The sequence below is a fragment of the Heteronotia binoei genome, chromosome 5, assembly GCF_032191835.1.
Source record: "Heteronotia binoei isolate CCM8104 ecotype False Entrance Well chromosome 5, APGP_CSIRO_Hbin_v1, whole genome shotgun sequence".
NCBI lineage: Eukaryota > Metazoa > Chordata > Lepidosauria > Squamata > Gekkonidae > Heteronotia > Heteronotia binoei.
In genome coordinates this window covers 25,865,483-25,890,335 of record NC_083227.1, presented here as the reverse complement: position 1 = coordinate 25,890,335, position 24,853 = coordinate 25,865,483, and the positions used below count along the sequence as shown (strand labels likewise).

Sequence of the window (24,853 nt, the reverse complement as noted above, 5' to 3'; positions counted from 1 at the left end):
TTATTTCCAATGGAGGGAGGGCATTTAAAAGTTGTGCGGTCCCTTTACATGTGATGGCCAGAACTCCCTTTGTAGTTCAATTATGCTTGTTACAACCTTGCTCCTGGCTCCACCTCCAGTGTCTCCTGGCTCCACTCCCAAAGTCCCCAGATATTTCTTGAATTGGACTTGGCAACCCTAACCCCTGGTCTGATCCAGCAGGGTTCATTCTTCTTCCTGGCCCCTGTAGCTAGCTGCACTCAACATTTTGGTTTTTTGCATTCTCCATGGGCTAAAGCGGCCAAAAATACCTTTGGTAATATTTTGCACCTATAATAGAAGTATTCTGTTGTTGCTTCCCTTACACTTTGATTTTGATAAACATCACCCTCAAGATCTTTGAATTGGTTTCTTTGCTTTGTGAGAGAAGGTTTGTTTTGTGAAGGAAAGGATCTACTCCACCCTCCCTGCCTGCTACCTTTCTGGCTTTTGGAAAGTAAACTTTCTCTCCCCCCCCCCCCTCTTTCAGAGATCCCCAGTGTCCTTTGAGGAAGTAGCCGTGTTCTTCACAGAGGAGGAATGGGTTCTCCTGGATCGAGGCCAAAGAAAACTCTTTTGGGAAGTGATGAAGGAAAATTATGAGACCATGGCCTCTCTGGGTAAGGCTGTTTTCCCTTTGATTATGAACAAGAAAGAGAAGGGAGGGGGTGGCATCTTCCTTTGACTCACTTGACTTTAAGAATGCACTTCCACACTAATTCCTTTTAATTTTTGTGGTATGAGGCTTCTCTTCAGTGACACAATGTTCATAGGATACGAAATGGAAATGTTTGGGGAGCTGTTAAGAAACTCAGATGTGATATAGTTGATCTCTTAACCCATATATAACCTGTACATATAACAAAGTTTGAGTCCAGTGACACCTTTAAGCAGGGGTGGAATTCTAGCAGGAGCTCATTTGTGTATTAGGCCACACCTCCTGATGTAGCCAATCCTCCCGGAGCTTACAAGGCTCTTTTTTTGTAAGCTCTTGGAGGATTGGCTACATCAGGGGGGTGCAGCCTTATTTGCAATGGAGCTTCTGCTAGAATTCCACCCCTGCCTTTAAGACTAATAAGTTTAATTTTAGATATAAGTTTTTATGTGCATGCACACTTCTCCAGATGCACACAACAGCTTATAACCAGAATTAACTTGATAGTCTTCAAGCTGCCACTGGATTCAAACTTTGTTCTATCTTTTTTTCAGACCAGCACAGTTAGCCACCTGAATAACCTGTATATAAGATCATAAGAGAAGCCATGTTGGATCAGGCCAGTGGCCCATCCAGTCCAACAATCTGTGTCACACAGTGGCCCCAAAAAATTATATATACATATACATACATATATATATATATATATATATATATATATATATATATATATATATATATATATATATATATATATATATATATATATATATATATATGTGTATGTGTGTGTGTGTGTGTGTGTGTGTGTATACACACACATATACATACATACATATATATACACTGTGGCTAATAGCCACTGATGGACCTCTGCTCCATATTTTTTATCTAACTCCCTCTTGAAGCTGGCTATGCTTGTAGCTGCCACCACCTCCTGTGGCAGTGAATTCCACAGGTTAATCACCCTTTGGGTGAAGAAGTACTTCCTTTTATCCATTTTAACCCGACTGCTCAGCAATTTCATCGAATGCCCACGAGTTCTTGAATTGTGAGAAAGGTAGAAAAGTACTTCTTTCTCTACTTTCTCCGTCCCATGCATAATCTTGTAAACCTCTATCATGTCACCCCGCAGTCGACGTTTCTCCAAGCTAAAGAGTTCCAAGCGTTTTAACCTTTCTTCATAGGGAAAGTGTTCCAACCCTTTAATCATTCTAGTTGCCCTTCTCTGGACTTTTTCCAATGCTATAATATCCTTTTTGAGGTGCAGTACATCTAACCTATTACTAAATCCAGCTGCTGTACCAGAAGATTGGAGAGTACCAAACGTTACACCAATTTTTACAAACGGATCCAGAGGGGAACCAGGAAATTACAGGCTAGTCAGCTTAATGTCTTTCCCAGGCAAATTAGTAGAAACAGGAGTCAACTCCTGAGTAAACTCAGCAGTCATCAGATAAAAAAGATAGGAATAAGAACATTCAGCGGCTCTGAATCCCAGAGCCAGAAGGCAACATTAGGGAACATACTTGGCCCTTCTGCAGGGCTCTTCTTATGTTCTTGAGTCAGTGTGAGCAAGAACCACTGTAGAGACAACGTTGTTGGAGACTTAGTGTCCCTATGAATTCAGTCTTGAGATTTTCATATTTATTATCTTTTGAAACTCTGAAATATCCCTAATTGATACAGGATTTGAAACAGGTGTGGCAGAAGTCGACGACCTGTCCAGGGGATTTCTATTCCACCACTGAGATATTTGCGCAGTGGATACAGTGATAGAGGAAGTTTTCATTACAGCATAATATTTGCATTTCTGCATCAAGAACATAGTTGTTTCACCAGTTCTTCAAGGAAGAAGATATAACCGGACTTCCATCAGGACTTTCAGTTTCTTTGGAAATAGATGAGATTGTTTTTTTCATGGACTTTTTGTATATTTTGTATAATTTTGTATTACGTAGTCAATTTGCCACTATAACCTGAGGGTTGTTGTTTTAATTGCACGTCACAAACAGGCAGCTGTCATTTTCGTTGTAAATACCAGAGGTCTTTGGTTCCTTTCTGCCTCATATTCCTCCCCAAAGGGACCCAAAGTTATTTTCTTCTCCGTTTTATCCTCACAACAACCCTGTGAGGTAGGTCTTGCCAAGAGGGTGTGACTAGCCCAAGGTTACCAAAGAAGCATTCATGGATGCATCTTAGGTATTCACAGCTGGGTGTCTTAGGTCTTAGTCAGGCACTCAAACCACTACACCACACTGGCTCTGTTAGCTGAGGGAAACTCCCTTTGTTTGTACTAATGGAGATATTTCCCATCCTTCCCAAAGATGAGCTCAGTCAGGATATTGCAATTCCATCTTAAAACCAGTGGCCAGTTTTCATGTGCCTAACCTGGTTTCCTGATGATGTAAGCCTACCACAAAAAGACCCTTTCTTAATATAGACTACACCCCAATCTGCTCACTCCCCTCACCAACTCCATACTTTGCTGAACTTGCAGTGTTCTTTCATAGGTTCTTCTGAGCCAAATTTTTGTCCTATAATTGGGAGTATTTTCAGCACAATTGGGAGTATTTTCAGCACAATTCCTTCCAGAAAGCCAGTTTGGTGTAGCGGTTAGGAGCGTGGATTCTAATCTGGGAGAACTGGGCTTGATTCCCCACTCGTTCAGATGCAGCTGCTGATGTGACCTTGAGTCAGTCACAAGTTCTTTCACAGCTGTTCCTCTTAAGAGCAGTTTCTTGAAAGAGCTCTACCAGCTGTATCTAGCTCACAGAGTGTTTGTTGTGGGGAGAAGGGAAAGGCGATTGTAAGCTGCTTGGAGATTCTAAGTGAAGGGCAGGGTATAAATCCAGTCTCCTCTTCCTCCCTGTATCGGCATCATCATTTTGGGCAGGAGCTCACAGAAATGGAGCTCCAGAACCTCCAAATTTTATTGTGTTCTTTCTTTCTTACCCTGCCCCCCCTCCAAATACTTGCTTCTGGACTCCAGTGTTCAAACCGCCTGTGAGAATTTTGTTAAACTCTAATAATTAACAAACTTTCTAATCTTTTTCCTCACAAAAAAAATGGGAAAATAACCAAAACATATCAAGCAGACAGATGGAAATCTTCATCATGCCCCTGTGGCCACATAGGATAAAGTAATTTTAAAAGCATGATGGGAGTAAGGTTTTATCATGATAATTATAATTCAAGAAGAAGATATTGGATTTATATCCTGCCCTACACTCTGAATCTCAGAGTGGCTCAGAATCTCCTGTCCCTTCTCCTCCCCCACAACAGACACCCTGTGAGGTGGGTGGGGCTGAGAGGGCTCTCACAGCAGCTGCCCTTTCAAGGACAAACTCTGCCAGAGCCATGGCTGACCCAAGGCCATTCCAGCAGCTGCAAGTGGAGGAGTGAGGAATCAAACCCAGTTCTCCCAGATAAGAGTCCTTGCAGTTAACCACTACACCAAACTGGCTCTCACAGAAGCATTTTAAGATGCTGAGCTGATATCCTTTAGTACACCTTCTTCTGATGTCAGGGGTGTGTGGCATATGCAAATGAGTTATGCAAACAAGTTGTGCTAATGATTTCTGGCACCTCTTTTTCTGCGAAAGGACCCCTGGATAGTGTGGATATTTTTCAGCCTCCTCTCTCCATTGCTGGCACTTTCCTGGCTTCTCATGAGTAAACCAAACTGCATTGTCAACCCAAGCAGATGGCCAGTTTTGAGCTAGGCTTTTTTTTTGATGAGTGATGTCTTCTACCATCAACTGTAGCTTCCAAAGCAGAAAGCGCTTGGTGGGGGGAGGGATCTGGGGAATTGCCTGGTCCAGAATGCTCTGGCTCCTTCCATTTTTAACATGGCTTTTGAGGGCACTTCATTATAACTGTATTGGCCGTTCCACACTATTTGCTTTCTGTTTGTGTGATATAAGGCTTCCCTTCATTGACAAGGTGTTCTTAGGGTAGCGAGCGAAAAAGGTTTGGGTCACTGCTATAAGGTAAGTGTTATGTCCTGCATTCTAATCTCTATGTACAGCACAGCGCACGGTACAGAGGCGACCAGTGGAAGTTTTGTATTGAATCTGAAAAGGACAGAGATCATTGAAGCGGGGGGGTGGGGGTGGGGTTTCATAAACCAAGAAAGATTTATTCATACTCACAAGAGGCAGCCTCACACAACAACAAATGAGCAAAGTAACCTCTTTTCCACATTCTTGAATACTTAAGATTTTTGTGTTCCATTTGGGTGTTGCTTTTACAGGGGACTACATTTCCCAGAAGGATTTGGGAGCACCCAAGAGGTCAACTCTGCCTTTCCTCCATGTCCAGAGTGTGGTTTTTCCTCAAGATGGAGAAAGAAATTTATGGAATATGCAGTTCCATGAGGAGGCCTCTCTTCTTTCTTGTTTTCACCGGCTGGACAGGGAATTTGGGTTTTGCATATCTATAGGAAAGGTGAGTTTAGGATTTCATCTTCAGCTCTTGGGTAAGAGTAGGGGAGAGGAGAGAAAATATCTGTGAACAGAAGTGAAGAGCTGATGAAGGGAACATTGGGAGAGGCTTCTGGGAAAGATCTGTTCAGAGGGAATGGGTGTGGTACTAGTTTTTTCACTGCCTTGAATGTGTTCTTTAAATCCAGCCTTTATTCCTGGCAGCTAGATGGACCCCTGGTCTGATCCAGTGGGGTTCATGGCCTGTTCTTTCTGGCCCACATAACTTGCTGCACTCACAGGTTTCTTTTTTGCAACGTCACCCCAGAGCTTGCACAGGGGACCTTTCCTTTCCCAGGCTAAACCCAAGACGTGTTTGGTCACGTTTTGCTGCAATAATGGAAGTATTTTACTCTCAGAGGATCACAGAAAAAGCTCTGCAGGCCAAAATGTTTAAAGGGGAAACTTTGTCTGGAAACAATTTCCTTATATTTCTGGGGCTACGAAAGGAGATATTTCTGGGTTGAAATGTGCAACATAGTATAATAGAAACTGGTATTGTCAAATAGGGTTTTTCATATTTAATTGGACCTGAAGTTAAAGGGAATTTGACCAGCATAAGCAATGTGCAGTTTTCTGAGTTTATATTTCTTGGAGAGTCTCAGTATATTACATCTATCATAAGCTGAAAAAGAAATGAATGCAATTTTCCTTGCCATCAGTTTAGGCTTCCCAATCCCCAGGTCCCAGCAGGGGATCCCCTGGTTTTACAGGCTTCCCCCCCCCCCCGCCCCAGCCAGCTGGCCAGTGGGGGAAGCCCCACCCCCATCTATTATTCCCTATGGAGAATGATTCCCGTAGGGAATAATAGGGAATTGATCCGCGGGTATCGGGGGCTCTGGGGGGGCTGTTTTTTGAGGTAGAGGCACCAGATTTTCAGTATAGCCTCTCCCCAAAATATCCCCCAAGTTTCGAAATGATTGGACCAGGGGGTCCAAATTTATGAGCCCCAAAAGAAGGTGCCCCTATCCTTCATTATTTCCTATGGAAGGAGGGCATTTAAAAAGATGTGCTGTCCTTTTAAATGTGATGGCCAGAACTCCCTTGGAGTTCAATTATGCTTGTCACATCCTTGTTCCTGGCTCCACCCCAATGTATCCTGGCTCCACCCCCAAAGTCTCCTGGCTCCACCCCCAAAGTCCCCAGATATTTCTTGAATTGGACTTGGCAACCCTACATCAGTTTGATGTATTGCATTCTTTTGACTTGTTGATGGGATTCTTTTTTCTTTCTTGCATGGTCAGGGGCAGAAATAGCAATAATCAACTGAGCCATATTTTCCTCTTTCAGAGATCCCCAGTGTCGTTTGAGGAGATAGCTGTATGCTTCACAGAGGAGGAATGGGCTCTGCTGGATCGAAGTCAAAGACAACTCTACTGGGATGTTACAGAGGAAAATTATGAGACCTTGGCCTCTCTGGGTAAGGACCTTTTCCCTTCTGTAATGATCACCGGTGTGTGATCAGGTCACTCAAGAGGCATCCACAGAAGAGTTCTGGGTATTCAAAGGTGGGTCTCTTAGAGCCTGGTCAGACAGGTCAACTATTTTATTTATTTATTTCTGTTTGTATCCCGCCCTCCCTGTGAACAGGCTCAGGGTGGCTAACAGCCTAGTAGCATGATAAAATGCAATACTCTATTATAAGACAATATTAATATAAAAAAAATTAAGCAATTATTAAAACCAAATACATAAAATTAATGTATTTGTTGCTATATCTGCTGATATGTAACATAAAATAAACAGATAGATGGTCAGCATCCCTATTACACCACACTGTATCTGTTAGCTCAGGGAACTTTCTAAATCCCATTTATTTTGTGGATGGGAGATATTTTCTACCATCCCGGTCTGTGCTATGGCCCTTTCCTGTCTTCTCATGAATAAGCCTTTGCTTCCATTGCAGAGGGATGTCATAGAGCAAATTTTTTTTGCCAGGATGATTCAATTACCTTCGTTTTTGGCATGGCAAGGTCCCACCATCATCCAAAAGCGGATGGCCAATTCTGAGATGTTTATTTTTATTTTAGAGCCAGTTTGGTGTAGTGGTTAAGTGTGTGGACTCTTATCTGGGAGAACCGGGTTTGATTCCCCACTCCTCCACTTGCACCTGCTGGAATGGCCTTGGGTCAGCCATAGCTCTGGCAGAGTTTGTCCTTGAAAGGACAGCTGCTGTGAGAGCCCTCTCCAGCCCCACCCACCTCACAGGGTGTCTGTTGAGGGAGAGGAAGGTAAAGGAGATTGTGAGCCACTCTGAGACTCTTCAGAGTGGATGGCAGGATATAAATCTAATATCTTATTATTATTATTATTGATCAGTTATGCCTTCCGCTGTCAGCTGTAGTTTCTGATGCAAAAAGCACATGGCATAATTAAGGATGTCAAGTCCCTCCTGTCAATCAGCAAGAGATTGGAAGGGGGACATAATGGAAATGGGAGGAAGGTTTTGCCAAAGTGCAGAACATGCCCACATCATTACCCATGTGACCCAGAATTGATCTTGTTTACGTCAGGACGATGCTCTGGTATTTGAGCAAATACTCTATGATACATCTGTCATAGAGTTTTTGCCCAAATACTAGATGGTCGCCCTGTCATGGCATCACTCCCAAGTCCTGTGGGCATGTCACTGCACATCAGCAGAGCCTTCCTCTTTTCAGGGGTCAATTCCCCCTACTGGCCAGCTGATCAGCAGAGAGACTGCAATGTCCAGGGTGTTCTGATCCCTTTTATCTTTGGCACAGTTGCTGGGGGAGCACCTCCTTTTCTACTGTATCCCTTATCCCACATTTCTTCCTAGCAACTGTCATGTCTTTGCATGTCTGTGTGTCCTTCTCTCATTCCCACACACCAACCAATCTACCTTTATTTGCCCTCTGTCTTCACCTTTCCCTCCTTCTTTCCCTGCAGCTGCCTCTACCAGGGAAAAATCTGGCCCAGTTATGCTGAGCCAGCCCAGCCCCCAAAGTGGTTCCAGTTGCATGGTGCTAGCTGGGCTGGGCCCAGTTACACAGTGAAGACCCTGCAAGGACTTGTGGGGAGTCCCTTATTTTTCTCTGGGTCCCCCTCATTGTACTATTTGTCTCCACCCAGCAACCCTCTCATGTTCCATTTCCATTGTTTCCTGGTCCAGGGAAGTCTTTCCTCAAAGGCCAAATCGATCCTCTAAAGGGCACTGTCATCTGCCTCTGCCACTGACAGAAACCAAGGCTTGTAGGCTGTCAGTATTGTATGGTGGCTTTGCAATGGCTACTGAAAGCACTTGTTTCTTAGGTTACAGGCACTGCTTCTATTATCTTGGGGTGTTATAACCCCCAATGTACTTTCACTCAGATTTTTCTGCAAGCCTGAGTCATTTTCCAAGTTTGTAAAGAGAAAGCTGCAGTACTACAGTCCAAACTCTGCTCACGACCTAAGTTCGATTCCGATGAAAGCTGAGTTCAGGTAGATGGCTCAAGGTTGAGTCAGCTTTCCATCCTTCTGAGATTGGTAAAATGAGTACCCAGCTTGCCGGGGGAAAGTGTAGATGACTGGAGGAGGCAATGGCAAACCACCTCGTTAAAAAATCTGCCATGAAAATGTTGTGATTTGATGTCATCCCAGACTTGAAAATGACTGGTGCTTGCACAGGGGACTACCTTTTTTTAAAAAAGAGAGATCTACCTTGTCTGTCCATGTCTCCAGTATCTGGATTTTAGTGTTTCCATATTTTAACCCTGTATGAAATAAAAATATTTCAACAAAATTCAGTATTTTTAAAAGCATTTCTTTTTTCTAATCTGTTTAATGTGTTCCCTAAATAGACTCTAGAAGACACATTAACCTGATCTCAAGAGCACATTTCTGAAACAGAAGCAAGAAATCCCCTCTTTCTTCCTTTGGCCATCCGTTTCTCTTTTTCCAAGGCATACTAGTGTATAGTTAAATATATTACTAAGGTTTTTTCAGGCCCCAAGTACTCACTGTAGAAAATACCATTCACTCCTTACTTTACCTGTTAATTAGTATTTGTGTCTTTTCATTCTTGTTTGATCTCTGTTTTTCTTTTGCAGTTACAGATGCAAAGAAGATGGTCAGGGAGAAGGAATCAGGAAGAAGAGTTGTGGGAAAGGATAACAGTCTGCAGGTGGAATTGAAATCTGGGGCTCGGGAGGTACCAAAGAGACAATGCAGAAGGAAAAGGGAAGCAAAAGTGACACAAATGAAGGGATTGGTTACCTGTCAGAGCAGAAATGACCTTGAGGTCTCAGATCAAGATGGAACTGGGAAGAGAAATGATTTCATGAGTCAGAAAGCATTCAACTGCAAACTCAGTGATAAAATTTATCAAAATGTTACAACATGCTGGGAAAGGTATAAATGCTTGGAATGTGGAAAGAGCTTCACTTGCAGTGGCAACTTAAATGCACATCAAAAGGTTCACAAAGGGGGAAAGCAATATAAATGCTTGGAGTGTGGAAAGTGCTTTATTCAGAACGGCGACCTATCTAAACATCAAAAGGTTCATACAGGGGAGAAGCCATATAAGTGCTTAGAGTGTGGAAAGTGCTTTTCTCAGAATGTCAACCTAGCTGCACATCAGAAGATTCATACAGGGGAGAAGCCATATAAATGCTTGGAATGTGGAAAGTCCTTTTCTCGGAATGGCCACCTAACTGCTCATTCAAAGGTTCATATCGTGGAAAAACCATATAAATGCATGGAGTGTGGAAAGTGCTTCTTTCTGTATGGCACACTAACAGCACATCAAAAGGTTCACGCAGGGGAGAAGCCATATAAGTGCTTGGAATGTAGAAAGTGCTTCTCTCGGAATGGCGACCTAATGAAACATCAGACGGTTCACACAGGGGAGAAGCCATATAAATGCTTGGAGTGTGGCAAGTGCTTCTCTCAGAATAGCCACTTAAATGTACATCAAAATGTCCATGCAGGGGAGAAGCCATATAAATGTTTGGACTGTGGAAAATGTTTCTCTCAGAATGGCCACTTAACTAGGCATCAAAAGGTTCACACAGGGGAGAAGCCATATAAATGCTTGAAGTGTGGCAAGTGCTTCTCTCTGAATGTCAACCTAACAGCACATCAAAAGGTGCACACAGGGGAAAAGCCATATAAATGTTTGGAGTGTGGCAAGTGCTTCTCTCAGAATGGCGACCTAACTAAACACCATAAGGTTCACACAGGGGAGAAGCCTTATAAATGCTTGGAGTGTGGCAAATGCTTTTCACAGAATGCCAACCTATCTACACATCAAAAGATTCACACAGGAGAGAAGCCATATAAATGCTTGGATTGTGGAAAGTGCTTTTCTCGGAATGGCCACCTAACTGCACATCAAAAGATTCATATAGTGGAGAAGCTGTATAAATGCTCGGAGTGTGGGAAATGCTTCTCTTGGAACAATGATCTAACCAGACATCAAAAGTTTCACGTAGGAGAAAAGCAACATAGATGCTTGGAGTGTGGGAAATGTTTCTTTTTGTATGGTGCTCTAACAGCGCATCAAAAGATTCACACAGGGAGAAGCCCTTTAAATGCTTGGACTGTGGAAAGCACTTCTTTAGGAATGGTGACTTAACTAAACACCAGGAAGTTTACATAGGGGAGAAAATAATCAAAAAGGTTGAGACAAAAACAATAATCAAGTATAAACATGTGAATTTAAACGTGAAATTCACAAGATCCTGTGAATCTAGGGGGAGGTATTTGTGAGTTGCTTGCATTGTGTAGGGGATTGGACTAGATGACCCTGGAGGTCCCTTCCAATTCTATGATTCTATGTAGTGCTAATATAAAAAACATACAATATATTTTAATTATACATAATAAATATTAAAATCTCAATAAAAACCACCTATCTATGGTTCTGTATATAAGTACTTATGATTGATTTTGCCTGTTTGTAGCCATGACATGTTTTATGGTAGCTGCTGTGGACAAGACCCATCTCTGCCCATTTTCTATCCATCTCCCCTTCTTTTCATCAACTCGGTCATAAATACACAGCGCCCTTGTGAAGCAAAATGTACATATTTTCCTCTGCACTCTCAAGAAGCCTCTTATATTTCTGCATCATTCACATGGCAATGAGACTGAGGCATGCCTCATGTTATCTCTTACAAAATAAGGAAAGGGAAAGGTCCCTTGTGCAAGCACCAGTCATTTCCGACTCTGGGGTGACGTTTTCATGGCAGACTTTTTGCGGGGTGGTTTGCCATTGCCTTCCCCAGTCATCTACACTTTCCCCCCAGCAAGCTGGATACTCATTTTACCGACCTCAGAAGGATGGAAGGCTGAGTCAACCTCAAGCCGGCTACCTGAAAACCCAGCTTCCACTGGGGATCGAACTCAGGTCGCAAGCGGAGTGTTAAAGCGCAGTACTGCAGCTTTAACACTCTACGCCACTGGGCTCTGTTTTACAAAATAAAGTGTGCCCTAATTCTCCAGTGGGAAGTTAGAATAATCTGAAATGGTGTCATATTGTGGATTAAATTGAATAAAGGACAGGTCTATCAGTGGCTGCTAGCCATGGTGACTAAAGGGAATCTCCACGATCAGAGGTAGCAACTGAATACCAGCGCCAGAAGGCAATATCAGGGAAAGGGGTCAGCCTCTTTGTTTGCTGTTAGCCTCCCAAGTAAATGTTTGGTCACTGTGTGAGATGGTTTGCTGGCTAGATGGACTGCTCATCTGATCCAGCAGGGTTCTGCTTACGTTCTTAAGAGTCAAATGAAACTGCCTCCTACTGAATCAGACTATTGGTCCATCATGCTGGCTTGTAGCACAGTGAGGACTGCTCAGGTAGATGTTCAGTTTGCTTGATGACGCAACTGGTGATCTAATAAGGCCCACTGTTTGCATCATTGAACTGTAGCACCGTGAAGGCTGCTCAGCTTGACATCCAGTTTGCTGCATGATGCAGTGGCTCAGGAATTGGCCAAACTTGCTTAATTTAATAGCCACATAGAATAAACATCAGATGCTTGAGAGCTACAAGACATGAACAAATAGTTCGCGCGCCTGTCTTAAAACTCTTAATACTTTCTTTGTACAGAAAGATAAAATATATATGTATACACTCTACAACATGACCATGCTAGGAGACTTTTTAAAACACAAAAGCTGGGAATAACAGTACCCATAAGAATGGCTAGGGAATTATACTTTGTCACCAGTGGGAGAAGGAAACACACCTGTACCACATAAATCACTGATCCCCATTTGACTCATTATGCTTTTCTCTTTGCTCTGACGCTAAGGTTAATAAATATACAGCACCTAGAAGAGCTATGAAACAAAGGGGGAAACTGTACATGACCCTCTTTAATGCCATCCCTCCTTCCAGTGGCTCCCTCAGCTCTTGTACTCTTTTCCCCCCGCTCTAGGTCTCCAGGTGATATCTATGGCAGAAAAGAGCTTGCAAACCTGCCTATTTCCCTCTCCTTACCCACTTCACACACGGCGGAAATATTCACCCACCTATGTGTCAGCACTCAGAGGCTGAGTGAGGTTCCCATGTTAAGCACACTTACTTGAGAGTAAGCCTGCATTAAGTTCCTCCTTGACTTCCAGGAGCTGCACAATATGTGCGAAAGAGCTGCATGTGGCTCCCAAGCCACAGTTTGGTCACCCCTGGGCTGGTCAGTCCCAAGTGATTTAGTTGAAACTAAATCAGAGGACTCCTTGGCTGCACATCTGCATAGGCCACGCCCTCAGTCTCTGGGAGTTTTGCCCCCCTTGGAGAGCAAAGGGGCATTTTCATTCCTGTCTTGGCAGTCTGTCTGGTATGCTGGAAGAGGAGGAGGAGAGCGGTGGGGAGGGGTGCCAGACACACCAACTTTGTTATCATAAGAAATAAGTTGGGCACTGCTAAGGAACACAGGAAAGGGGAGGGGGTAAAAATGATCCGGAATTTTCCACATAGCCTGTGTCTCTCCCTTCTCCCTTTCCAAGATAACATCCCAATTTCAGAGCACAAGAGAGAGGCCCTTCCTGGCTCTGCCAGAGAGGGACGGTGGCTCAGTGGTAGAGCACCTGCTTGGGAAGCAGAAGGTCCCAGGTTCAATCCCCAGCATCTCCAACTAAAGAGGATCTGGGCAATTAGGTTGTAAAAAACCTCAACTTGAGACCCTGGAGAACTGCTGCCAGTCTGAGTAGACAATACTGACTTTGATGGACCGAGGGTCTGTTTCAGTATAAGGCAGCTTCATATTTTCATATATGTCCATTTCCACAACAATATAGAAAAACCACCACAGACTTTAATGATGACTCTTACACAGCATTGTCCTTTTTGTGTGTGTGATATTATAATCAATGTATTTGGAAAGCAATATTTGTATTAATACAGCATCCTAAAGGTCATGTAGTAACAATACGAATGGGTGCATTCACACTACAATTAAAAAATGTGTTTTGCAAGTGGATTTTTTGTTCTTACACAGTAAAAATCCAGTTGCAAAACACATTTTTTAAATTGTAGTGTGAATGCACCCTGACGACTACAAACAGCCATAATTGGCTTCAACAATTCCCAATAGTGTTACAAAATAGTGTTTGCCACCCATTAAAAGTCCAAAGTTTGCAAATGCCAAATAACCAGTGCCCAATAACATTGCCTTGATCACTTGAATGGTGGTGCCCTGTTGCCTTTTCCTCTGTTGATGACACTGGCACTGGCAACAATACACCAATTTATTTTGAGATCTGAGTAACATTTGCATTAAAACAAAAAACCATGTTTGGTCCCTAGTTTGTATTCTCCCATCTCCACAGCAGGAAAAAGAAAGGACACTCACTGTCACCCTGCTCAGCTAGGAAAGAAATGTTCTCTCTAGCTTCCCCCCCTCCTCTTTTTGGGGAGGGGGTGAGCAAGGCTTCCTCTTCCTATGAGGTCCATTCATGAAAATGATGGAATCTTTCCTGCCCTCAGTTGTAGGTAGGGTTGCCAAGTCCAAATCAAGAAATATCTGGGGACTTTGGGGGTGGAGCCAGGAGACATTAGGGGTGGAGCCAAGATCAAGGCTGTGACAAGCATAATTAATAATAATAATAATAATAATAATAATAATAATAATAATAATAATAATAATAATAATAATAATAATAATACATTTTATTTATATCCCGCCCTCCCCGCCGAGGCAGGCTCAGGGTGGCTAATTGAACTCCAAAGGGAGTTCTGGCACACCTTTTCAATTCCTTTAAAGGGACGGCACACCTTTTCAATTCCTTCCTTCCATAGGAAATGAAGGATAGGGGCACCTTCTTTTGGGACTCATAGAATTGGACCTCCTGGTCCAATCTTTTTGAAACTTGGAGGGTATTTTGGGGAGAGGCACTAGATGCTATACAGAAAATTTGGTGCCTCTACCCCCCCCCAAAAAACCAGCCCCCCCAGAGCCCCAGATATCCGCGGATCAATTCTCCATGATTTTCTATGGGAATAAATCTCCATAAGGAATAATAGAGTTCCCAGAAGACTTTTCCCTCCCCTCCCCCCCCCCGCTTTCTGACGACCCTGAAGCGGGGGGGGGGGGGGCTCCAAACCGTGAGATCCCCTGCCCCCACCTGGGGATTGGCAACCTTAGTTGTGGGATGGGGTGGGAGGGGAGACCCCTTCCCATTCTTTTAATAGGTCAATGCCTGGGAAAGTGCAGTTCCCAGCAAAAGAACTAAGAAAACCCTAAAGATTTGGGCAGAAATACTCTGCCCAATGCTCTGTTTCAGTATTTCACCAGCCTGGTCTTTCATGCAGTGGGGCCCTCATAGGAAGCTGCCCCACACAGCCACTGAAGAGTGAAGAAACCTCTTTGCAAATATTTCTGTGATCCAGATCCAGGTTAGATCCAGGCAGGCAGCCCTGTTGGTCTGAAGCAATAGAACAAAGTAGGAGTCAAGGTCACCTTAAAGACCAACAAAGTTTTATTCAGAATGTAAGCTTTTGTGTGCTAGAAGCACACTTCATCAGACAATAGGCTGGAATGGCAAACAGTCCTTAATATAGAGAAAGTGGGCAGTGTATTAGTATGTAAAATCATGGAAATGTTTGTTAGCAGATTAAAAGGAAAGGAAAGAAAGGTCCCCTGTGCAAGCACCAGTCGTTTCCGACTCTGGGGTGACGTTGCTTTCATGTTTTCACGGCAGACTTTTTACGGGGTGGTTTGCCATTGCTTTCCCCAGTAATCTACACTTTCCCACCAGCAAGCTGGGGACTCATCTTGCCGACCTCGGAAGGATGGAAGGCTGAGTCAACCTTGAGCCGGCTACCTGAGCTTCCGCTGGGGATCGAACTCAGGTCGTGAGCAGAGTTTAGGGCTGCAGTACTGCAGCTTTAACACTCTGCGCCACGGGCCTCTTAGATTAAAAGAACCAGACCCCAAATTGTGATTCTTTTAATCTGCTAACAAACATTTCCATGGTTTTGAATACTAATTCACTGCCCACCTTCTTTACATTTAGGACTGTTTGCCATTCCATCTTATTGTCCGATGAAGTGTGCCTCTAGCACATGAAAGCTTACATTCTGAATAAAACATTGTTGGTCTTGAAGGTACACTTGACTCCTACTTTGTTCTATTTCTCTGATCTGTTCTTCTGTCTGGGTCTGGCTGTTGCAGGGAACCACATTTCCCAGAAGGCCTTGCGAGCACCAGAGGTCAACCCTGCCTTTCCCAGACGTTGAAGGAGGCGGATTTTCCTTGTAGGGGAGAAAGAAATTTGGGGAATATGGAGATTTGCAGTTCCTCTCTTCTTTCTCCTTTCCCCCGGCTGAAGGAAGAATTTGGCTTTTGCACATCTGCGGGAAAGGTGAGTTTAGCATTTCATCAAGTTCTTGGTCAAGTACAGGGGAGGGGAGACAAAATATATGTGAAGGGGAGTGGAAGAGGAAGAGGTGGCCGGAGGGGGCATCCAGAGAGAGGATTCCTCAGACGGGGTGGAGGGGGGGGGCTTCCTTTTTCACCACTTGACTGTGTTCCCTGCAACCAGCATGGGCTGATTTTATTCTTAAACCTTAGATGAACCCCTGGTCTGATCCAGCAGGGTTCATTGTTTATTCTTTCTGCGGCCTCTAAGCTGGCTACACTCGCAGTGTTCTTTCTTTCTTTCTTTCTTTCTTTCTTTCTTTCTTTCTTTCTTTCTTTCTTTCTTTCTTTCTTTCTTTCTTTCTTTCTTTCTTTCTCTTTCTTCCTTCCTTCCTTCCTTCCTTCCTTCCTTCCTTCCTTCCTTCCTTCCTTCCTTCCTTCCCGTCCCACAGAGGCGTTTGGCCATGTTTTGCTCTTAGAACTGTATTTTCAATACATACCGTTGCTTTCTCTGGCATATGATCCCAATGAACAGAATATCTTTGAACTGGTGACCTGTCTGAAGGTTTGTTTTGTGAAAGAGAGGATCCACGCCACTTCTTCCTGTCTGTGCTTCCTCCACCTTCTTGGCTTCTGGAGAGTAAACCTTCACTTCCATTGCAAAATGCTACAGGGCTTTCCTGTTGTCAGTTTGGACCAGGATGTGTCCATTTGCTTCACTTTCGTTATCGCAACTCCAAGATACTGGCTTTTATTTTATCATAGACAAATCATCCCCACACCCAATTTAGAAAATTTTCTGCAAGATGCTTACCTTTGCCTTAAAACGTTTATTCTATGAAATCCAAAATCTGTTGAAACGATGTTTACTTGCACTTCAAGGGCATGGTGTGCAAACTGCAGTCATTCCACAATGTCCAAATACCTGGAAGGATTTCTGAGGCAGCTCTTTTGTGCTGGATGTCTCTCTCACATGTCAAAACTGCATCTCTCACCTGTCAAACTTTGAGGACCACACAGTCTGGAATGAATAGGCTTTGGGTTTGATCAGAAAAAAATAAAAGTTTACAATGAGCTTAATTAGGTCAAATTATTTTTACAGAGCCAGATATAAATGTTAGAGTAACACAGAATGGCTCAGCAGGAAAGAAATGTTTAAAGCAGAAACCGTCTCTAAAATCTATTGTATTTATGAGGTTAAATGTGCAGGATAGTATAGTAAACACTGGCATACAGTCAATTAGGGTTTTTTTCATTTAATGGGACTTGACCAAGAGAAGCCCAGTTTTGTGCAATTTTTTATTTATTAGTTTTTTTAGACTTTTATCGTATTATAACTATCAGGCTCAGAAAAGTTAATGGAATTTTCCTTGCCATAGATTTGAAGTATTGCATTCTTTTAATCAATGGAGCAGGTGGTGGGATCCTTATTTCCTTCTTGAAAGCTCTGTGCCAGTAATAGATGATCAACTGGGGCATATTTTACTCTTTCAGAGATCCCCAGTGTCCTTTGAGAAGGTAGCCGTGTCCTTCACTGAGGAAGAATGGGCTCTGCTGAATAGAGACCAAAGAAAACTCTTCTGGGAAGTGATGGAAGAAAATTTTGAAATCATGAACTCTCTGAGTAAGGCTCTTTTTCCTTTTATTATGAACACAGAAGACAAGGGAGGGAGTGGCATCTTCTTTGACCCTCTTGAATTTTCAAATGCACTTCCACACTATTTCCTTTTAGTTCTTGTGTTATAAGGCTTCCCCTCAGTTCCAGGATGTTCTTAAGGTAGCTAATGAAAAGGCTTTGGGTTGCTGCTGTGAGGTAAGTTTTGTATTGAGCCCGAAGAGAACAGAGATCACTAAAGCAGGAGATTTCATAAAACAAGAAAGAATATTCATTCACACAGGAGGCTGCCCTACAGAGTTTCAGATGAGTAAAAAAAACCCCTTTTATTCTGTGTTCCCAAATACTCAAGACTTTTTATTCTGTTTGGGTGTTGCTGTTTCAGAGGACTACATTTCCCAGAAGGACTTGAGAGCACCAGAGAGGTCGACCTTGCCTTTTCTAGGTGTCCACAGTGTTGTTTTCCCACAAGGTGGAGAAGGAAATTTATGGAATGTGCACTTCCACAGGGTCTGTCTTCTTTCTTGTTTCCCCTGGCTGGAGGGAGAATTTGGCTTTTGCACATCTGCAGGAAAGGTGAGTAGAGGAATAGGGGAATAGAAAGAAAATATGCTTGAACAGGACTGGAGTGGAGAGGGATGGTGGCTCAGTGGTAGAGCATCTGCTTGGTAAGCAGAAGGTCCCAGGTTCAATCCCTGGCATCTCCATCTAAAATGGGTCCAGGCAAATAGGTGTGAAAAACCTCAGCTTGAGACCCTGGAGAACCACTGCCAGTCTGAGTAGGCAGTACTGACTTTGATGGACCGAGGGTCTGATTCAGTATAAGGCAGCTTCATATGTTTATATGGAGCAGAAAAAGTTCGCTGGAGGGAGCATTAGATGATGCAGTAACTTTCTTGCAGTGTTGCACAAACTGGCCTAATATGCTGGGCTTTTTCTACAAAAAAAGCCCTGTCAAAAATACATATATTATTAAATGGTTAAAAACATTTATGGGCCCTGTTGCAGCCTCATTACAGAATAAAAGTGTACAAGGTATAAAAGTGGGAACTATTGTGAGTCAACAGGCCTTCTTCAGTGGTCAAGCAATATCTGGGCGTATGGGCTCATGATTCAATATTAAGAAAATTAACAACTTAATGTAGGACCAAAAAAGGGAATTTTGTTAAAGGGGAGGGGGAAGGGAAGAATGTTTTTAATTACCAAGTTACATCCAGTGACATTTTACAAAACATTAGTTGTACACATGTAAGAAATTTTACTTATAGTAACAATCAGTTGACTCAAGGCATAGGAATATTTATGAGGCCTTCTGGAGTATAGCCGTGTGTCATAGTCAGAGGCATACATGCTGAGTATTGTTGCTATTGTATGTCTGGAGGTAATAATAAAACAATGCTCTAATGGCTAATTTTAACAATTGTAATAAGTGAATTAGTTCAGTCCATACACATAAAAAGTGTAAAATTTGCCCTCCATTTTTGGTGCAGAAAATACAGATGCAGACAGCTGATCAGAGTCCATGAACCATAAATGGTGTGCAGTGCTATAAGGCAGGTGTGTAAAGCTTATATGCGCTGGTATAGGATGATGCAATCCTTGGTGTTTTGCATCCTGCACCTCTCACCCCACCCTCAAGCTCCAAGAATCACATGACTTGAGGTGAATAGGCCTTAGGCTTGTTAGGTTAAAAATAGAACAAAAGACACATTGACTTCAGTTTGGACAGTCTGTGTTTACAGAACTGGAAGGAACACAAATCACCTCTGCAGACAAAAATGCATAAAGCAGAAACCTCCCAAAGCACAATTTCTGTATATTTTTAGGGTTTAACACGTAAGGTATTATAATATCAGCTATACAATCTATTCCACCCCACACACATTTCATTGGACTCTGCTAAGAGAAGTGTTATGTGATGGTCTGTTTATGTTTATTGAAGACTTTCAGTGTCAGAGGCTGAAAAACAAAACCAGTACAGTTTTCCTTGCTGTTGGTTTGATGCATTGCATTCTTTAATCAGTTGACTGGCCAGTGGGATTCTTCTTTTGCTCTTGAATGGTGAAGGACAGGAATAGACAATCAACTGAGCCATATTTTCCTCTTTCAGAGATCCCCAGTGTCCTTTGAGGAGGTAGCTGTGTTCTTCACTGAGGAGGAATGGGCTCTGCTGGATCCGGACCAAAGAAAACTCTACTGGGATGTTACCAAAGAAAATTATGAGACCTTGGCCTCTCTGGGTAAGGATTTTTTCCCTTCTGTTATGGTCACTCAGGGGAGTTGCTAAATCCCATTAGTTTGTTAGAGGGGAGATATTTTCCACCCTCTCTGCCTGTGCTGTGGCATTTTCCTATATTCTCATGCATAAACTTTTGCTTCTATTGCAAATAGCAGAGGGATGTCATAGACCTAATTTGTGCCAGAATGATACAATTCCCTTCATTTTTGGCATCAACCTGAAATGAGTGGTCATATAGAGGATGGTAGAGCCCTGTGACGCAGAGTGGTAAAGCTGCAGTACTGCAGGCGAAGCTCTGCTCATGACCTGAGTTTGATCCAGGCAGAAGCTGGGTTCAGGTAGCCGGCTCCAGGTTGACTCAGCCTTCCATCCTTCCGAGGTCGGTAAAATGAGTACCCAGATTGTTGGGGGGAAAGTGTAGGTGACTGGGGAAGGCAATGGCAAACCACCCCATAAAAAAGTCTGCTGTGAAAACATTGTGATGCAACGTCACCCCAGAATCAGAAATGACTGGTGCTTGCACAGGGGACTACCTTTTTATATCTATAGAGAGAGAATGGTGCAGAGTTGTTTTCTGTTGCCCTCGAATGTTGGACCAGGACCAGTGGGTTGAAATTAAATCAAAAACGTTTTTGACTAAGCATAAGGAAGAATTTCCTGATAGCTAGAGAGGTTCCTCAGTGGAAAAGACTTCATCTTCGGTTGTTGACGGACTCTCCTTCTTTGGAGGTTTTAAAACAGAGGCTAGATGGCCATCTGACAGCAATGCTGATTCTGTGAACTTAGGCAGGTCATGAGAGGGAAGACAGGAGGGGTTGTAGCAGTGCTTAGTTCTTGTGGCCCTTTCTTACACGACCAGGAAAATGCTGATCATCACTTTGGGGTCGGGCAGCAATTTTTCTCCAGTTTGGCAAGGGGTCCTGGAGGTTTTTCACTATCTACTGTGTGTGGAGGAGGGGGTCACTGGGGGTGGGGGTGGGAGGTATTTCTGAATTCTCTGCATTGTTCAGGGAGTTGGACTAGGTGACCCTGGAGATCCCTTACAATTCTGTGATTGCTATTGGACCTGGCCCAGGGGAGACTTCCCTAAAAGGCCAGAGGAATCCTCTAAGGCGCAAAATTGCCTGCCCCTGCCTCTTACTGACAGAAACCAAGGCTTGAAGGCTGACAGTTCTGAGTGGTGGCCTTGCCATGGCCACTGGAGGCATTTGTTTCTTATGTTACAAGCACTGCTTCTATTATTTTTGGGATGTTATACCAATATACCTTTCTTCAGATTTTTCTGCAAACCTGGATATTATTCCAAATTTGTAGAAAGATCCAGGGCTTTTTTGTAACAGGAGCTTCTTTGCATATTAGGCCACACACCCCTGATGTAGCCAGTCCTCCTGGAGCTTACGGTAGGTCCTGTAAGAAAAGCCCTGTAAGCTCTTGGAGGATTGGATTGGCTACATATGAGGGGTGTGGCCTAATATGCAAAAGAGTTCCTGCTACAAAAAAAGTCCTGGAAAGATCTATGTTTTCTGTCCATGTCTCCAGCCTCTGGATTTAAATATTTCCATATTTTATCCCTTTCATATAAACAAAAAATATTTAAATAAAATTCAAGATTTTTAAACATTTCTTTTCCTATTCTATGTGTGTTTCTAAATCAATAACCTTAATGCATTCACAAAAGCAACAGAAGCAAGAAGTCCCCTCCCTGTTCCTTTGGCCACCCGTTTCTCCTACTCCAAGACATCCTGATGTGTGGTTAAATATTGCTGAGGTTTTACCAGGCCCCAGATTCTGATAGTACTACTACTCACGACTCACTTTATCTTTTAATTCGTACTTGTACTTTTTCATTCTTTTTAATTTATGTCTTTCTTTTGCAGTTGGAGACTTGAGGGAGATGGTGAATGAGAAGGAATCAGCAAGGAGACTTGTGGAAAAAGACAACAGTCTGCAGGAGGATGCAAAATTTGAGGATCAAGTGGTACCAAAGAGACAGAATGTCCACCTAAGGAGACATCAAGAGGTTTACACAGTGGAGAAGCCATATAAATCCTTGGATTGTGGAAAGTACATTTCTCAGAATGGGAACATAAGTACAGATCAAAAGATTCCTACAGAGGAGAACCCATACAAGTTTTTTGAGTGCTTGTCTCTGAATGATGTCCTAACTGCACAGCAAAACTACCACATGGGGGAGAATCCATACATTTACTTTGAGTATGGAAAGTGCTTTTCTCAGAATGGCAACCTAACTAAAAATCAAATGATTCATACAGGGGAGAAACCATACAAATGCTTTGAATGTGGAAAGTGCTTCTCTAAGTATAACTACCTAACTGCACATCAGAAGATTCACACAGGGGAGAAGCCATATCAATGTACAGAGTGTGGGAAGTGCTTCTGTTTCAATAGCACCTTAAAGGCACATCAAAAGATTCATACTGGGGAAAAGCCATATAAATGTGAGCAGTGCGGAAAGTGCTTCTCTCGGAATGACACTAGAAAAGCACATCAAAAGATTCATACTGGGGAGAAACCATACAGATGCTTGGAATGTGGAAGATGCTTTTCTCAGAATGGCCACCTAATTGGACATCAAAAGATTCATACAGGGGAGAAGCCATTTAAATGTTTGGAGTGTGGAAAATGCTTCTCTCGAAAAGGTGACCTAACTGGACATCAAAAGGTTCACACAAGACAGAAACCATGTAAATGTTCAGAATGTGGAAAGTGCTTCGATCAGAATGGTGATCTAACTAGACATCAAAAGATTCATGCAGATGAGAAATCATATAAATGCCTGGAGTGTGGAAAGTGCTTCGCTTTGAATGTCCACCTAAGGAGACATCAAAAGGTTCACACAGGGGAGAAGCCATATACATGCTTGGAATGTGGAAAATGCTTCTCTCAAAATGTCCATCTAAGAAGACATCAAAAGGTTCACACAGGGGAAAAGCCATTTACGTGCTTGGTGTGTGGGAAGTGCTTCTCTCACAATGCCTCTCTAACTGTTCATCAAAAGGTTCACACAGGGGAGAAGCCATATACATGCTTGGAGTGCGGAAAGTGCTTCTCTCACAATGGCACCCTACGTATACATCAAAAGGTCCACACAGGGGAGAAACCATACAAATGCTTGGTTTGTGGGAAGTGCTTCTCTCTGAGTGGGAGTCTAACAAGACATCAAAAAATGCATACGGGTGAGAAGCCATATAAATGCTTGGAGTGTGGAAAGTGCTTTTTTCAGAATGGCAACCTAGCTGCACATCAAAAGATTCATAGTGGGGAGAAACCATATAAATGCTTTGAGTGTGGAAAGTGTTTCTATCGGAATGGTGACCTAACTGCACATCAAAAGTTTCACACAGGGAAAAAACCATATCAGTGTTTAGAGTGTGGAAAGTCCTTCTTTCAGAAAGGTGACCTCACTGTACATCAAAAGATTCATACAGGGGAGAAACCATATAAATGTTTGATATGTGGAAGGTGTTTTTCTCAGAAAGGTCACCTAACTGCACATCAAATGGTTCACACAGGGGAAAAGCCATATAAATGTTTGGAGTGTGGAAGGTGCTTCTCTCAGAATGGCACCCTAACTGTCCATCGAAAGATTCACACAGGGGAGAAACCATATAAATGCTTGGAGTGCGGAAAGTGCTTTTCACAGAATTGCCGTCTGATTTCACATCAAAAGATTCATGCAGGCGAGAAACCATATAAATACATGGAAGACGGAAAAAGGTTTCTTTCAGAATGGTGTCCTAACTTTACATAAAAATGCACACGCATAGGAGAATCCATATAAATGCTTGGAGTGTGGAGAGTTCTTGTCTCTGAATTTCAACCTAAGTGCACTTCAAAAAATTCACATGGGAGAAAAGGTACAAATGCCTGGACCGTGGAAAGAGCTTCTGTTGCAGTAGTTTACTAACGAAGGATTCACACAGGGGAGAAGCCATATAAATTATTGAAGTATGGAAAGAGGTTCAGTCAGAGTTAAAACCGTATCTCACACCACAAGATTCACAAAGGGGAATAGCTTTCCAAGTACAGTTAGCATGTAGGAAACCAGATAAAGTGACTGCCAGTTAGTAGCTATTGGCAGAAGCCATTATGAAGGAACTTTCCAGTCTGCTCAAGCTAACTTCACTGTTCTCTGACTTTCTGCAGGTTTTAGTCACACACGCAGACAGACCCTGATGGATACCTGTCAGATTCATCCACTTAGGCCTGTTAATTAGACTCACATAGGTAGGCTGGTGAATCTGGTATGGCGGAAGAATCCTTGAATGCTGCCCAATGATTGGTTGAGGAAGTCAGGAAGTTATGGCTTGCATTTTTCTATATGTATGGTTAGTGAGAAGAAGGGTTGCCCTTTTCCTTTACACTTTCTTTTCACCTCTCCTTGCTGCAAGAAAGATATTTGAATTCTGCTGTATGTCTTTTTGTTTCAATACCCCACCGCGCTGTGTCAAGACTCTAGTACTAAACAGCTAGCTAGTTCTATTTCTTATTTGTGTTAATTTTACTGCCACTGAACTTTATGCCTTGGTTTTATACCTGTTCTTTAATTTTTTTTAAATAAAGTATTCTTTTGCTTGTTCTCTGTGTTACTTAGGAGTTACTGAGACTGCACCCAGGTACAGCTTGGTCACGTTTCTTCACCAAAAGAGGGTTAGCCTTGACAGTAGCCGTGACCTAATTTATGGTAGCTGCCCATCTCTGTGCCCACTTCCTTTTTTTCTGCCCATCCCCTCACTTTTCTTCACCTCAACCAAATATATTTAGCAACCCCTTTCTCTGTATTCTTTAAAAACATCTATTTCTGTTTATAGACCATTTACAACCGTGGTGAGTTTGATGCTTTGTATTACCTCTTGCAAAATGAAGAATGCTGTAATTTTTCATTGGGATGTTGGAATCTTCTGAAATGGTGTCATATTTTGGATTAATTTTTTTGGGAGGACAAGTTTATCAGTAGCTACTAGCCATGGTGACTAAAGGGAAAGGCATTGGCCTCTTTCCTTTGTAGTTGGCCCT

The 24,853-nt window shown here is 42.8% G+C and overlaps 2 protein-coding genes across 2 annotated transcripts in view; both read left to right on the top strand.

Annotated features, from left to right (window-relative positions):
- Positions 1-10,760, top strand: part of LOC132571345 (zinc finger protein 665-like) — a 30,687-nt gene extending 19,927 nt beyond the window's left edge. Inside the window, exon 7 of the mRNA XM_060238151.1 lies at positions 9,669-10,760. Within this exon, the coding sequence (XP_060094134.1) occupies positions 9,669-10,735 (1,067 nt within the window). The 3' untranslated portion in view covers positions 10,736-10,760. The remainder of the gene's footprint in view (positions 1-9,668) is intronic.
- On the top strand, positions 519-24,416 carry LOC132571237 (zinc finger protein 665-like). Its single transcript, XM_060237969.1, has 6 exons — positions 519-638; positions 15,777-15,966; positions 17,457-17,586; positions 17,963-18,153; positions 19,688-19,817; positions 21,694-24,416. Exons 2-6 carry the CDS (start codon positions 15,886-15,888, stop codon positions 23,586-23,588), a joined length of 2,427 nt encoding a protein of 808 aa, XP_060093952.1. The 5' UTR covers positions 519-638; positions 15,777-15,885; the 3' UTR covers positions 23,589-24,416.
- Positions 24,417-24,853: the final 437 nt, after the last annotated feature.

What these genes read in the sequence shown, in the direction of transcription:
- LOC132571237 (XM_060237969.1), top strand. Translation starts at nt 15,886, where the DNA reads ATGGAGATTTGCAGTTCCTCTCTTCTTTCTCCTTTCCCCCGGCTGAAG. An exon ending in TGAAATCATGAACTCTCTGA is followed by an intron (nt 17,587 to 17,962) that starts GTAAGGCTCTTT and finishes TTGCTGTTTCAG; the next exon opens with AGGACTACATTTCCCAGAAG. An exon ending in TTTGCACATCTGCAGGAAAG is followed by an intron (nt 18,154 to 19,687) that starts GTGAGTAGAGGA and finishes TTCCTCTTTCAG; the next exon opens with AGATCCCCAGTGTCCTTTGA.